This window comes from Misgurnus anguillicaudatus, chromosome 21 (genome assembly GCF_027580225.2).
Source record: "Misgurnus anguillicaudatus chromosome 21, ASM2758022v2, whole genome shotgun sequence".
Lineage (NCBI taxonomy): Eukaryota > Metazoa > Chordata > Actinopteri > Cypriniformes > Cobitidae > Misgurnus > Misgurnus anguillicaudatus.
In genome coordinates, this window is record NC_073357.2 from 45,224,628 (window position 1) to 45,240,679 (window position 16,052).

General features: G+C 36.7%; 1 protein-coding gene across 4 annotated transcripts in view; it reads left to right on the forward strand.

Moving 5' to 3' along the window:
- Nucleotides 1–16,052, forward strand: part of b4galnt4b (beta-1,4-N-acetyl-galactosaminyl transferase 4b) — an 86,046-nt gene that overhangs the window by 8,466 nt on the left and 61,528 nt on the right. Inside the window, exon 1 of one of the 4 annotated variants that reach the window (XM_073859228.1) lies at nt 3,090–3,127. The exons of the other annotated variants lie outside the window; for them this stretch is intronic. Coding sequence (XP_073715329.1) covers nt 3,100–3,127 — 28 coding nt within the window. The 5' untranslated portion in view covers nt 3,090–3,099. Of the gene's footprint in view, nt 1–3,089; nt 3,128–16,052 lie in introns of those variants that run through there. 4 annotated transcript variants of the gene reach the window in all.

The window sequence follows — 16,052 nt, forward strand, 5'->3', positions numbered from 1 at the left end:
ATGATATTGTGTTAGCTCAGCGTGGTGCTTTGAAGAGAGTCAAAGCGTTTGTTTGTTGTGAGTGTGTTGTGACAAATGAATGCAGGTATAGTTTGTATCAACATTTCAAAATGTTGCATTTACACAAACCAAGAGCAGAATGGAGGCATTTGAATTCTATGTGTATATTACACATTTCTATATTTTGAATTAGTCATCTTATGACAACATTTTTGTTAGGAATGCATTGCATATTTGGGAGATTTTTATCCAAAGTAACTTATTGCTGTTTTAGGGTATTACAGAATATTCAAGCTATACATTCGAGCTATGAACAATATTTTTTTTAAATATAATAAACATTATATAGATTTTATTGTGTTTAAAGTATGCACTTAAACACAAACTTGACTCTTTGATGAGATTGTTTTAATAAATAGTATTTAATACAAATATACAACCAAATCTAAATGGTGTCCTTTAAAGGGCGTGTTGCAGGTTAAATTTTTCAACGAATTTGTGCAATTTGCTTGTTGATAATAAACTGTTATCCATTGTATTTTATGTTGTTGGGTATCACAAAACCTGAAAAAGTATGAAAAAGTACAGCGGTTTGCAATGATTGTCCTTTCCCCCACAACGCACTGTATGACGTCACGCTGGGGAGAGAATTTACCAAAGCCGCCTTGAGAGCATTGAGAATGACTATAGAAAGACGAGTAAAGTACAGTTCTGATAGCACAGATTATAGATAAATACATAGATAGATAGATAGATAGATAGATAGATAGATAGATAGATAGATAGATAGATAGATAGATAGATAGATAGATAGATAGATAGATAGATAGATAGATAGATAGATAGATAGACAGACAGACAGACAGACAGACAGACAGACAGACAGACAGACAGATAGACAGACAGACAGACAGATGGATAGGCTAGTATAGAGAGATAGGCAGACAGCCAGATGCATAACGTTAGCATATCTTCGTGTAGAAAGTAAACAAACAATTAACATACTCGTGCATGCGGGCTTGAGGGGGTCCGTGATCCTGCCTGAAATGGGTGTAACTTTATGCGATCTTCAGCACAAACGGATTTAGGCAGCATGTCTCAAATCCTGGAAGCTGAGTGAGGCACGTCACATCTGTTCGCGGGGCCGACCAGCGACCAAACGCACTCACTTTCTTACAGCCAGTAGCGGAGTGGCAATCGGGAGAGTCGATCCCGGTGGGCCGATCTGATAATAGTTATACATTTCGAGTTATATTAGCAACACCATCTGGCGGCATGATGTGCGGCCGGTTCCCGCAGACAATTTTATGTGTATTTTAAGTTCTCTCAAGCCAGTAGCCTACAGGACAAGGTGTTCACAGGTGCAAAAACATGAGTAATTTAAAAGGAAACACTTCAATATAAATAAAAACTAACCTTGGTAGTGATGTTACATTCGAAGCGAGGCTTCGGAGCTTGTGTCGAGCAAAAGTGGGCGTGCCAGATGAAGCTTTGATTCGAAGCTTGTGTTGTTAACGTTGAAATCACGTGACCAATGACAAACGAAGCTTTACTTTCTGCTTAGTCACGTGCGCGCTTCGCTTTGCGTGTCAGAAGCCTTATTCACATTTTGGTCCCACATAATACTGTATTATATAGTATTGTATTTACTTATACTTGTGTGCGCGTCTGTTATTATATGCCTGTGAACATTATTCTGTACAATACAGTATTGAATCATATGAATATTAGCTCCTACTGGAATTTATTGCCACACTTTAATCAGTAAATACATCTATTATATTGACCATTCACAGACATGTTGTATAAGCTTTATTTGAACACATAATATTAATATTCATCTGAATTTCATCAGCTTGCTGCTTCATTGACGGAGCTTTTTCCAGAAGTAACTGCTATATGTTTTATTAACCAAAAGATGGCGCTGTTTTCGACACCCTCGTTGAGGCTTCGAGTCATGGTTCGAAACAGTAAGAGAAGTATCGGTGCTTCATTCGAAGCTTAATTTCCCCATCACTAAACCTTGGATCAGCTATAACAATTAAATCAGAGTACACAACAAATACTACTCTCACTACCACCCATCATATACTAACCTATAGTGATGTTACCAGTGACACCGAAGCTCCGAAGCGTGTGTCAAAAAAACGAACAGATTTTCATTGAAGCTTTGTATCGAAGCTTGATTCGTTCTGGCAAAATCACGTGACCAATGACATCCGAAGCTTCGTTTCACACAGACCCACGTGACTGCTTCGTTATCTGATTCAAAGGTTTAGAATTTTGCGATGCGCGGCGCGCCCTCATGGGTTGTATTGGAGTATTGCATTACACGGAATCGATTACTGTATAGTGAGTTTATGATATATATAGAATATATTAGTAATAAAAAGCCTTTTCTGCACCACTTAATACCATGATATATTTTTTAATTGGTTCACACTTTATACTTTTGAGACAAGGTCTATCCTTAATTTGTTATTTTTGTTTGAAGTACCATTCGCATGAAATGGAACATGCTTTGGTCATGTATTTAATATAGTGTTACATTTATTTATGAATCTATCCTTAATTTGTCAATCCATTAAGTTTTGCTTTTATAATTAAATTAATGCGTTGTTTGGTTGTGGAACATGTTGTGAAACAGCACTTTCACCAGGAGAGGTCCTCATTGAGCTCTGATTTGAAAAGCTTCGAGTAATGAACCTTTTTCCGATACAATTGGGTTGAAAGCTTCACTGCTTCAAGAAAGCTTCACTTCGCCATCACTACTAACCTATCCACTTCCTTGTGTCGGAATTTATACAAATGGGTACAACCATTTTCCAGCAAAAATTAACCTATTAAGGTCATGAACAGGTATTAAAGATCAAGTAAAAGTATTAGAAGATCAAGAAACCCCATTTCCTTCCACTCACAAATTTAAATAGCACAGCACAAACTTTCCACAATAGTTGAAGAAATAAAACATCAATAACCTCATCAAAACAGTTCCACCCCTTACCCACCATACTTGGTATCTCCCACTCCCATGATGCAACACAGCACAGGTATAAAAGGCACAACAAAAGTCCATTCTGGTCTTTTGCTCAAATCAAGATGGCTGCCACCATGTATGCTGATCCAGGTAATAGTCCAATGTTTGAGAAAAGTTTAAATTTGTACTCAGGTTATCGGTCTGAGACACCACAGTGATGTATGTTTGGGCTAATGTGTGTGTGTAATCCATCTCTTTCTTTGCTGGTACTTCAAGGTAAATAGAGTCTTTTAAAAACCAAGTATGTGTTAATATGTTTCTAAATGCTAACCAGGGGAATACAGAGAACAGAGGGCAGTCATTAACTGTATTGACTAGTTATAAGTTGCTGTAACTTATGAAATCAAGTAGACATAACTAAAGCAAATTCTAGTTGATTTAAAGGAAAACACCTCAGTTTTTTAATGTTTTACTTTGTTTCACCTCAACTTGGATGAATTAATACATGCCTATCTTTTTTCAATGCGTGCACTTTTAATATTTTTGTACAGTGCCTCGCGAATGTGTTAGCATTTAGCCTAGCCCCATTCATTCCTATGTCTCCAAACAAGTTCTATTTTGTGCCACCATACTTGCTCGTGTAACTTGTAACAGTCTTTGAATGGGGAAAACACAGAAGTGTTTGGTGGCTTCTAAATGATCCCTGTTTGGATCCATAGGAATGAATGGGGCTAGGCTAAATGCTAACACGTTCACACGGCGCTGTACAAAGATAAGTATTTATTAATTTGTCTAAGTTGAGGTAATAACATATTTGAATGATTTGAATAGCTTATTTCACATTAATTTCAATACTTAACATGCTCATCAACTTCAAAGATACCAAGGTTATATTTTCACAGAATGTTTTTTATATTATGTAGAATGATTTGTACTATTGCACTATAAAACAGTAAAAAACAAAAGATGACTTTAGCTGGGTTTTCACAATCTGGGTCACATGAGTTTTAAGAACAATAAACACATTTGCTGAAAATACCAGTGCATTTATCCCTAAAATACAGCACAAACATGAACTGTGTGAAAGTGTGAATTTAAATTCTATTGGTGTAATAATTTAAGCTCTCATAAAGTTCATTGAAGCGATGTTGCTACTTAGTAAAGCAAACATATTTAGGGGCACACATTGTCAACTAATCTGCTTTAGCTGTTAACACTTCTGTCCTCAATATCCTGTTAAAATGAATTGTTAATCATCAATCTGATTTAATTCACTGATGTACTGGGTATTTGCAGATTTAATTGGTCCCACAGAATCAATTCAGAATCAGTGTAGAGATGATTCTTTTACTTTATTTTCTCACTTTTATCAAATGTAAACCTGATTATACCCATTTAAGCTGTCAGCGGATGGGTCTGGAAGAGTACTGTTTGTTCTCGTTGCCTTTCATTCTCCTCATTGTTCTCAATTCTCATTGCTTTTGACTTAATGAAAAACCTCTTTGGCTGCATTTGTGACTTTTTTTCAATAATATATGCGATTGCTTGTGTATTTGGTGTCAGAGCCTGTATCGCTAAAAGCACAGAATGCATTCTTGTGGCTTTTTCCACTGTACTGTATAGCTTTTAATGTCAGTCTTTCAGGCAACTGATAAGGACTTGGCAGTCTGTTACTAAGATTACCCTTCCCTTTCTCCGTAGGAGATCTGTCTCTTCATCCTTTTCATTTAATCTCTTTCTATTTCCACAATGTGAAATGTATCTCTCTCACTTGCCCGTACGGACAGCTCTAACATATGCATGTATTCATTTATAAATATTAATGATCCGTGCGCACTCTCCATTCTTCTACAGCTTGAAGGCTGAACTAAAGGACTTTGCTCAAGAAAGACACACAAACTTTCAAACTCCACAAAGGTATATTTTGCGGTGAACTGGATGGATAACGTGTCACCTCAAAACAAAATATGCTTGTGACATTAAAGTCAAAGATTGGCGAACTGTGTTTCATCGGTATTTGCATCCGTATTGTAGTAATACAGCAGTTAAAATAAATATAATATTAAAATAAAATTCTGTCATCCTTATTGATGTGTGTTTTTCGGTGTGTCAGAGATTGATATTCCTTCTACTTATAAGTCTCAAAGGGACTGCCTGGTTACGCTGCTTTCCTCAGATGTTGTAACAGCAGCTGGTGCACAGATGTTGAAGTGGCTGACATGGATTATGGGTAAAGGGCAGGGAGAGGCTACAGACACACCTGCTTTATGAGTACATACTCATCTTAGTTGAACAGGTGCTTTACTTAAGCAATAAGGTACGAGAGGCTGTGCTGTATCGTGAATAAGTAACGGCTGAAGGGCGTTGTTAGGCACGACGCGAAGCGGAAAAATAGTCCCTGAATGCAAACAACAACATGGAAGCTCAAATAAAAACAACAAACTGCTCTCAGACTTTGTCTCATATGTTTGTGTTGCTAAGGGCGCAGTGATATTAAATAGAACCGTTGGGTGAAGCGGTCATAGCAGTGTTTTATTGTGAATAAAGCACACCTATTGACCAATCAGAATCAAGGATTGGAACTAACCGTTTTATAAAAAATCATAAGCAACAACAAAAATCAAACATTTTCTGTCACCCTACACTGTCAGAAAAAAGGTATACAAAATTGTACATTTTATGTTACAGGTATTCTACACGTAATATGAGGTTGTACTTTTTTGGGGACATGACTGTACCTCAATGACCTTTAAAGCTCCCGTTCTGTCTTTGATTTTGAAGCTTTGATTGTGTTTATAGTGGGCAATATATCATGTGTTCATGTAAAAAAACTCGGTATTTATCACACAATTTACTTATCTGTATAGCACTGTTTTCACTGTCCTCAAAACAGGCTGATGTCTTCCTTGGTATGTAAAGTCCCTCATTCAGAAATACATATCGAGTTCTGATTGTGTAGTTTGTTTAGTGTGCTGTGATTCGATAGCAGCTTAGCTTAGCCGAGCCGTTTGAGCCAAAGCTGGTGACTGACGTATTCCTGTGGGCGGAGTTTAGTCAACAAACTGTTTTACTGACGTCATTAAAGCAGGAAATAGAGGGCTGTAGACAGTGCCGGCGCCAGCCGAGCGCTGATGAGGGGGCGTCTTAAATACCAGAGGGGGCGATCACACAAAATGCATTTAATTCCCCAAGCTAGAAAATACATATAGCTTTGGTACATCCCTTAAGCTTTAACGTGTTATAAACAAACATCTCTGGAATACAACCACAAAAACTACAGCTATAGTGAGCAACGTACATGATCTGAACACTTTTACTATATAAAACAACAAAAAAGCATACCTAACGTTACTTAACAGCACAACACTGCTCATTTGAAGTTCAGACCCAGCCAGAGGTAGTTTCTTTTTAATCCATTTCGAATGTCCATGGTGAAATTAGTTAATGCAATATAATACTTTGTGTTTGCTTTCCGTAGTGCAAATAATTTTCACGTAATGGTGGGGGACAGTGTTTGCAAATGGTTTCTAGCGCAAAAACGGTCCAAACGCAACATTTTATCTAAATTTTGGTTCAATTTGATCATTTAACGTAGTTGTTTTTAACTGCCACAAGTAAGTCACCATAAGCTAGCGAAACACCAGCAGATAGAGAACCACAATAGCAAAATGACAATAACTCGTTTACACATTTAGCTATGCTTTAGGATAGGCTAATTCAAATACCTGTTCGTTAATTATAAATTCAATGTCTGATTTTTATCTATTAATATTAATACATGTATTTTACTTCTGATAAACAGGTACGTGAGAGAGATGCTTACCTTTAACGTTAAATGCAGAACAAGTATAGGTTGGTTGTACTTTAACTTGCAAGGATGCTGAAGAACATAAACATCTCAACTTTTCAAAACTATGTACAGTCTGCTGAAGTTAATGCCAGAATTGACATGACAGCCGAACATTTGGTTCTGTGCATCTGAAATGCTCCGGTAATAATCCACGCCACGGCATTAATTGATGTGTGATAATCCGGAGTCCGGTTTGCAGAATTTGCAGTGCTATTTTCCATATATCCATTGCTACAGGGCAGGACCGGGTCACTCTCCCACTCCTTTCTGTAACTTTTGATATCCTTTCGCACTTCGACATCTTGATCCCGCTGAGACTGAGAACGCGGGGTCATTGTCGACGTGGGTCAACCCGTCAACACAAAAGGCTTGTTCAACTCCATGCGGCGCTGCAGGAACCGGCAGCCGGATGGCGTCAAAGTACCGCGAGAGCGATTCGAGAAATCATGCAAAGTGTAATTTCATCTCGCTCCCGCGGCGCTTTGACGTCATCGCCTCACAGTTCTAGTGGCGCCGCTTGAAGTGTAACAAGCCATGGAGTGGGCGTGTATTTATTAATGTCACGGTAGACAACAGAATACATGCACACTTGATTTTTTTTGTTTTGTTAAATAATTAGACTATTAAATTCACTTTAGGAAGACAATACACAAGGCAAATGTGATTTTTAAATAAAATTGTATCATTAAAATCCCATTCAACATTAATGGTGATATAAGGGGGCGGGAAAGTGCCCCTCGTGGCGCCGGCCCTGGCTGTAGACCAAACCGGCCGTTCGTTGTAGGCTTTTAAAGAGGAATTCTATTGAAGAATATATCGCCTGGCAGTGAACTTTGAGCTTTATCGTTTTACAGGTATTATTTATGCTATTATAGCAACATTACACACTAACTAGGGTTTAAAAAATGGTATCAGGAAGAACGTGACCTTTAAGGGTTGCAATGGTTTTGTACCCCAAAATTGAACTGGGATAGAATTGTCCCTCAAGGTACACAAACATTTACAATTTCAATGTTTTGTATATCATAAAGGTACAAAAATGATCCTTTGAGGGTACCAACCCGGCGACAGAAAAGGTACAATTTCGTCATCTATTTGTACCCTTTTTTCTGACAGTGTAATCGTGCAATGACCAGAGTTGTATAGTACTTAAGTATTTTTACTTTCTACATAAAAGCAAATTTTCAATTATTCGTATTTTATTAGTGTTTTTCTTTGGAAAACAAACATTCCAAAACATATTATCATAATTTTTACTCCACTACATTTCATAATTTCAAGTTTTTGGTTTATATTTAATATTTAAGTACATTAAACATCTAGTAATTTTTCGTACTTTTACTCAAGAAAGTAAAAGTACACAATTTTTATGTAATTAGGCATTAAATCAATTTTAATATGCAATATATAATGAATACACAGTATGGTTCTATGCTTTAGAATGTAGTGAACATTTTTTAGTAAAGAAAAGTAAATTTTTTTCCCAAGACAAACACTCTGATAAAGCAGAGATGCTTGGAAAATGTAACTAAAATACTTAAGTATTATACACCTCTGGCAATGACCGGTTATATAGTTGGACTGTTAGCTAGACTAAGCCACTGAATTTAACCCTACCCTTCATGCAAAGAGTACCCAGGTGAGAAAGTAGTACTCCTCCATAGTGTACTTAAAGTGCTTTATTTTCACACACTAATTTTGTACTTGATATACTAAATTCATCTTTAGTACTTAAAGGAATGTTCCATTTTCTAAAAAGAAAAATCCAGATAATTTACTCACCACCATGTCATCCAAAATGTTGATGTCTTTCTTTGTTCAGTCGAGAAGAAATTATGTTTTTTGAGGAAAACATTGCAGGATTTTTCTCATTTTAATGGACTTTAATGGACACCACCACTTCACACTTAACTCAACACATAACACAAAATTTTTTTTCAACATGAGTTTCAAAGGACTATAAACAATCCCAAACTAGACATAAAGGTCTTATCTAGCAAAACGATTGTCATTTTTGACAAAAATAACAAATATACACTTTTAAACCACAACTCCTCGTCTAGATCCCGTCCTGAAAGTGTCAGCGTGACCTCACGCAATACGTCATGACGTCAAGAGGTCACAGAGGACGAACGCAAAACTCCGTCCCAGTGTTTACGAGTGTGTTGAAAGAGGACCGTTCCCACATTGTTGTATGTTGAATGATACTAATTAATGTCTTTGTGTCAGTTTATTGTTTACAATGGTCCGCAAATGTGTGTTTTATATATGTAACACGTGACCTCCCTACGTCACCACGCATTTACGTTAGGTCGCGCTGGACTGGACCTAGACGAAAAGCTGTGGTTTAAAAGTGTATATTTGTTATTTTTATTGTCAAAAAATGACAATCGTTTTGCTAGATAAGACCCTTATGCCTTGTTTGGGATCATTTATAGTCCTTTGAAACTCCGTTGAAGAAAACTGTTAAGTGTTGAGTTAAGTGTTGTTGTCCATTAAAATGAGAAAAATCCTGCAATGTTTTCCTCAAAAAACATAATTTCTTCTGGGCTGAACAAAGAAAGACATCAACATTTTGGATGACATGGTGGTGAGTAAATTATCTGGATTTTTCTTTTAAGAAAATGGAATATTCTTTTAAGATGTTCTTAAGGTTATCTAAGTGTACTTCACTGTGCTATTTTGAGAAACCTGAATATGAACTAAAATGCACTTTTAACATACTATCTTTGTATTAAAAAAGGAATTTAGTTAACACTTGTATATGTCATACAAAGATGGGTTCCAGTTTACTACAAGTGGTACCTAAATACACTTTTAAATACATTCTTAGCACATTTTAGTTCGCATTTATGGTGTCTCAAAATAGTACAACGAAGTACACCTGATCTTAAGAACATCTTAAGAAGTACTAAGGATGAATTTTTAGTATATCAAGTACAAAATTACTGTGCGACAATAAAGCACTTTAAGTACACTATGGAAGTGTACTACTTTTTCACCTGAGTAACCAAACTGATGCACTGGCACTTTCAGCATCCTCCTTGCCATATACGGGCTTCCCAGTGAACTTGCAATGTACTTAATATAGGCATAACGTGCCAAAAACAGCGTTGGGTCAAAAAGGGATTAACCCAACCCGTTATCTTATAATTTAATTTATATGCTGGGTTCTTTTAATCACTGTTGGTTTATGCATCACCTAATTTATCCAAACAGCTGGTATGTCCTTTTTAAACGCATGCAGGGTTGAAAATAACCCAGCATTTTTAAAACAGTCTAAATAAGTCGATGCCAGTTTCTACTGTATCCTCCTGATAATACATGTTAATGATAATACAATGACACTCGCATAGCATCATTCTAAGTAGAAACAAATACTGTATGTCAGTGAAATTAACACCTGTAATTTAAGCGCATTTGACACATCACTTGAATAAAGCATACTATCATACTTTTTCTATTCCTGTCAGTTGTCTCACACCATTTGACAGCATAAAACACACAGGAAATGATTAAATCACACCTACCATCTTGCTTGCACTACGCTGGATGGATTGATCTTTTTATAGAGTCTGTATGGTTAAAGACCTGTCTTGTTTGAGAGCAGGTGGTGTGATGTAGGTGCCGTGTGCTCTGTCACTTCATCAGACAGACAAAGATCAGACTGATCTCAGCGCAGACAGCAGGTGTCAAAACCTGTCTGGGTGAATCTGTTCTGCATCTCCAGCTAGATTGTTCTTATTCCCCTTCATTTTGTAGTGTTGTATATGTCTAATGCCTTTTCCTGATCTCCCACATAGAATGTCCACATGTTTATCCGATATGTAAATGTTTTTATAATGGTGCATCTTTGAGAAAAATCATGAAGCTGTTGCTAATGTGCAAAAGAGAGATGTGAAATATGCAATGTGGAGTAAATCTGCACAGTACATTAACAATGGTTTTAGCAAAACAAAAAATGCCATTACTGGAGTCTTTGTTCTGTTTCAGTAGCTCATGCTTTGCCATCATTAAAGCTATATCATTTTGGAAAAAAATAAGAAAAACGGTAGCTTGTGTACTTGTAAAATAAAATGCAGTTCCCTACCTTAATTCCAGTTAATAACAGATTACACTGTCAAATTAGATAAATTTGCATGGTAATTAATGATAGAGATCACCTGTGTTTGACTTGTTTAAAAACAAATGGTGCTATATAGCACCAAAAGTGGTTCTTTGCTCGTAATCATAGAAGAACCGTTTTTAGTGCCATATAGCACCGGTGAAGCACCTGTGAAGCACCTGTGTAGAACCATATAGTGCTATGTAGAACCAAATGTGGTTCTATATGGCACCTATATGGTTCTACACAGGTGCTTCACTGGTTCTTCACCGGTGCTTCACCGGTGCTATATGGCACTAAAAACGGTTCTTCTATGGTTACGATTCAAATCAACAGTTTTGGTGCTATATAGCACCGTTTGTTTTTTTAGAGTGTATATGTACTAATTACAATTTCTAATGACTAATTAAAACTTCTTAATATGCAAAAATGCTACAGTAGCTTTCTTTTTTAAAGTCTAAATCGCGCAAGGTAGGACTAATTGAAACGGGTCTTTGAGGTTTCACAAATGACCTCTGCACTTGGAGACTCCTTTGTGCAAATGCAGAATAACTCTTGCCGTTCCAAATCTGTAATTCTTCAGGGTAGCGCTTTGCTGCATATGCTGCAATGATAGATTAGTTTTCAATTACCTGTGTGTAGTGAAGCCTGAAAGCTGGACTAACCTCTCCGTTATAGCTGTTGGAAATATTGAAGGCTCCGCATATGAGATTTTGCTGATTCTGAAACTTTAAAATTGTCTGCAGAACTGCTCTGACAGATCAAGGGATTTTTGAAGCAAGCATTTCAGGGGGATGTTTGCAGTTCTTTGCCGATGCATAAAGCATCCCTTAAGCTCACCCTTAAGTTTCCCTTAAACTTAAGGATGTTGCACAAAATAACCTTTAAGTATTACTTTAAGGGAAACATCATCAAACCCTTAGAATTTCCCTTAAACAGCTGTTTCTCGCTTAAGTAATCCCTTAAAAGACATTAAGTGTTGCATAAAACACCTTAACAGTTATTTCCTTAAGTTTAACTTAAAGGCGCTCTAGGCGAATCTGTGTGACGTTACTTTTTGTTGATGTTTGAACTGTTTTCAAACAAACGGAGCGTAGCTAACTCCGCCCCTCACTTCCGTGCTTTCGTGAACGCGCCCAACCCCCACCCCCAAATCCTTCTTGTCGTTTATTGGCTGGAACACTTTATCGTTTCTGGTGGTAGGTTTGGCCGCTTTGTTTTTATTGCAGTTTTAGGATCCTAGGCTGTCCACAGAGATCACGGTTTTTACAGTTTGATCAGCGGACAGGCAGCAAGCAGATAGTGTGGAGATGTTTGCTGTATGTAACAAAAATGTTTTATGGTCTAAAACGCGTGAATTCGCTTAGAGCACTTTTAAGGTTTGGAAAACCTTAAATGTAACACGGACAAAAATTAGACGACATGGCGGGGTTTATAGAACAAGCAGAATATAATTTTGTACCAAGGCAAATTTTTAGGAATGGGGAGAACCCTTTGGATCATCTTTGCGATGAAAAATTGTTACAAGAATACAGATTTGATTGATGCGCAAGATTTGACATCGCTAACAAACTGGAAGATCTTGTCCCTGTTACGCAAAGCAATCACCCATTACCTATCAGTAGCAGAGCTGCCCAAACTAGGGCCTGCGGGCCAAAGTTGGCCTGCAATAACCTTTAATTTGACCCGTCATGCCACGTGAGAGAAGGAAAAAAAATATCACTGACGCAGATTTTCATACTTCTAATGAAACATTTTCTAAAATTGTTTCTAAAATTTGTTTTATTTGTACAATTCAAAAATTTAAATTGAAATTAAATGCAAGGAATTAAAGACTATATTTTTTTAATGTACACTTTAAAAAATGCTGGGTTATTTTTAACCCAGCGTTGGGTCAAAAGTGACCAACCCAGGCAGTTGGGTTAAATTAACTCAATAAATGTTTATATTTGACCCAACAATTGGTAAAAACAACCCAGAATTTTGGGTTGAAACAACCCAGCATAGGTTAAATTACAACCCATTTGGCTGGGTTTGTCCCTTTTTGACCCAGCGCTAGGATGAAAATAACCCATCATTTTTCTGAGTGTACATGCATACTTGAAGGTGTATAGCATGCATCCCAAAACTCCACGAACTCGGGTATTATAGGCTAATAGTAATGGAGAGGTTGAAGCAGTGGCACACAGACAAAAGGAAATTTAAAAATGATTGGCAAAATTATTTCTTTTTTTTACAACGTTACCTTTTGCATTAGTTATAAAACTGCATTAGTTATGCATAAACAGAGTAATGTTTGTTAATTTTTTAAAAAAAATATTAGAGAATCAGGGCAACTTTAAAGGAACAGTATGTAAGGAATTTATATCAATTATTCATAAAATGGCCCTGACATGTCTCTAGACAAAAAGAAATCATTTTCATTTCAAATACTTGTATCACTCACAACAGTGGTCTGGCCAGAATATTGTCATTTAAAAAGTGGAGTTCTAGCCCTCAACTGATGTTTGTTGTCATTTTGTGTATTGGCCACCGGTTGTGTGATTGCAGTACCAGTTTTGGCCTCAATCCTACATACTGTTCCTTTAATATAACACAGCAACATTGACATTCAGCCCATGGCCCTCAGTCAGGTTTGATTTTTGGCTCTTGGTAGGAAAATGTTTGAGCACCCCGACCTATAGTGTTACAATTACTGCATTTTTTTGCAACTGGGAGTTTTCAGTCTGTTGTGGGAGATTGTGCTTCCTAAATGTTCTTAAGGAGAGATGTGCTTATAAAAATGTGTCATGAAGAAGTCCTTCATTCGAAAATTAGACGACCTCAATTAATTAGTATCAGGTAACATTTAATTTGTTTTTGTCAACAATACTTCACAATATTTTAGATGTATTTGCACATGCATACTGTATAGCAATAATATGGTACAGATTTTGTACTTCTACATTAATGTGTCTTCATCTGCATGCATTGATGTTTTGGCAGATTCAGGCTTGAATGCGCGCAACACTGCTGATTGCTCTTCTGCCTCTGCTGTGAAAACCCACTGTGCAGGGATTGAAACTGCTTATGTGTGTGTGGTTTTCATGCTGGTATGTGTATGTGTGGGTTTCATGATGCAGAAGATTAAATGCCTGCCAAAACTCAATTGTCTAGCTTCCTGTCCTGCAGCTATATATACTCTTTTACCCTTTGGATAACGGCAGCACTCCCAAGATTTTCCATCCCACCAAATGTAACTTTACCAGATGCATCTTAAGCCTTGCCCTGGACCAAAAATGCTCAATTGATGGCAATCTCCGTTTCAAATCTTTTTAAATCAGCCTAATCCGTTAGAGCAGACTCATACTCACAGACAGGAGAGAATTCATCCATATACAGACATGAAAGATAATCAGCTCAGCATTCAAATAAACACCTTGTTTATGTATCAAAATCCCCCATGCACCCCACTCTTGTCAAATTAAGCCTTCCCATCAACCATCTGTACTAATAAATGGTTATTATTGGAGACCATGTGCTGTGCAATTTTTTATTTCTTTGGTTCAAGTAGGAAATTACCATGCAGTCCCTGGTCACAGTCATATCTGAGGACATGTGTTATTATAAGAAATAGATCAAGATGAAATGGGTTTAATTAAATGGCTTATTTTCTCCAAAATGCTGAGATTAGATATTCTGTTCTATTCTATTAATTTGTGCTTAGAAGATGCTTTCAGTTGAACTAGGCTTGGGTTTAATGGTCATGTCTCATTGGTTACGATTAATTTAGCGATTATGTCAAAATGTCCACAAAACATAAAATATTATTGCAAAAATTATTTACACAAAATCTTGTTTTTATATAATGATAACATCTGATATAATTAAGCAATATCACAAGCTGTTTTCATTAACACAAGCACGATTCTAAGCATAATATTGATTTTATACAAATGTCATTAAACAAGAAGATTATATAAGTGACATTTTAGACACAATGTTACAGTGCTTTGTTTCTGCAATGGAAATAATTTCACACAAATCCACAGCGAAACTGTTGTGCGTTTCTGAGCAACCCAGCGCGGCGCTTCTTTACTGTATCAAAAACAAATTGGTTGAATGAATAATTAATGAATTAACAATAAGTGATTTGCTCCGACCTACTTGTGCTTTACGGATCAGATACATATTTGTTTTGAATCAGATGCAACTTTTTGGCTTGGTCTTGACCTACAGTGCCTTGGTCTTGACTTGATCTCAGTTTAGGTGGTCTTGACTGCAACAATACTTCCAGTCTTGCATGCTTTATATTTTCTAGCCATGCTATTCTTTATGTGGATATGGGAAATCTACATTACATGGGAATTTGTTATTTAATAATAGATCATAATTCTAGACACATCTGAGAGGAAGATTTTTAGAGTTTCTAATTTAACTACTACTTTTGGTCTCTCTGTTACTGATGATGTGGCAGCATGCAGAGACACTGGCTATCTCATTTTAGTTATGCAAGTAGACATCTAGCTTTCAGTACTTTCAGTACTCAATAGTTTTTAGGCCCAGATTTACTAACAGCATGCGCCAGGGCAAACCATCATTTTGGTGTTAAATAACTACTGTTGAGATTTACTAAAGACGTGCAGTGGATAACTGGGATCGAAAATGGTGTGTTGTAGTTATTTTTACGACTAACCTTATTGTATATGCATTTTTAGGAGTTTCCCTTTCAGACTCAGAATTTATGGGATGAGAGTATTTAAATGATTCACACAATGTGATTTACTAATGTTTGCGCATGTGATATATTACTGGGATTAGCACCATTATTTATTTAACACAGAAAAATGCATGTATTAAATCATTTTGCTCTTGAAATGGCTGCAATTGTTGCTGGCAGAGATCAGAGAGCACGGTGGTGCAAGGCAGAGGATTTTGTAACCTGTTACAGTTTATTTGGAATGCCAGAGGAACATATTATGAAAAAATATTGTTTGCCGAGCCATGTTATATTTTATTTGCTGGAGGAAATAAAAGAGGAGCCATTGGCAGAAGTCACACAAAACCAGCACAGCAAGCAATTTTGGCTAAAACAAGGCAAAAATTTGTTCAGTGAAAGTCTAATAAACGTCTAACCATAG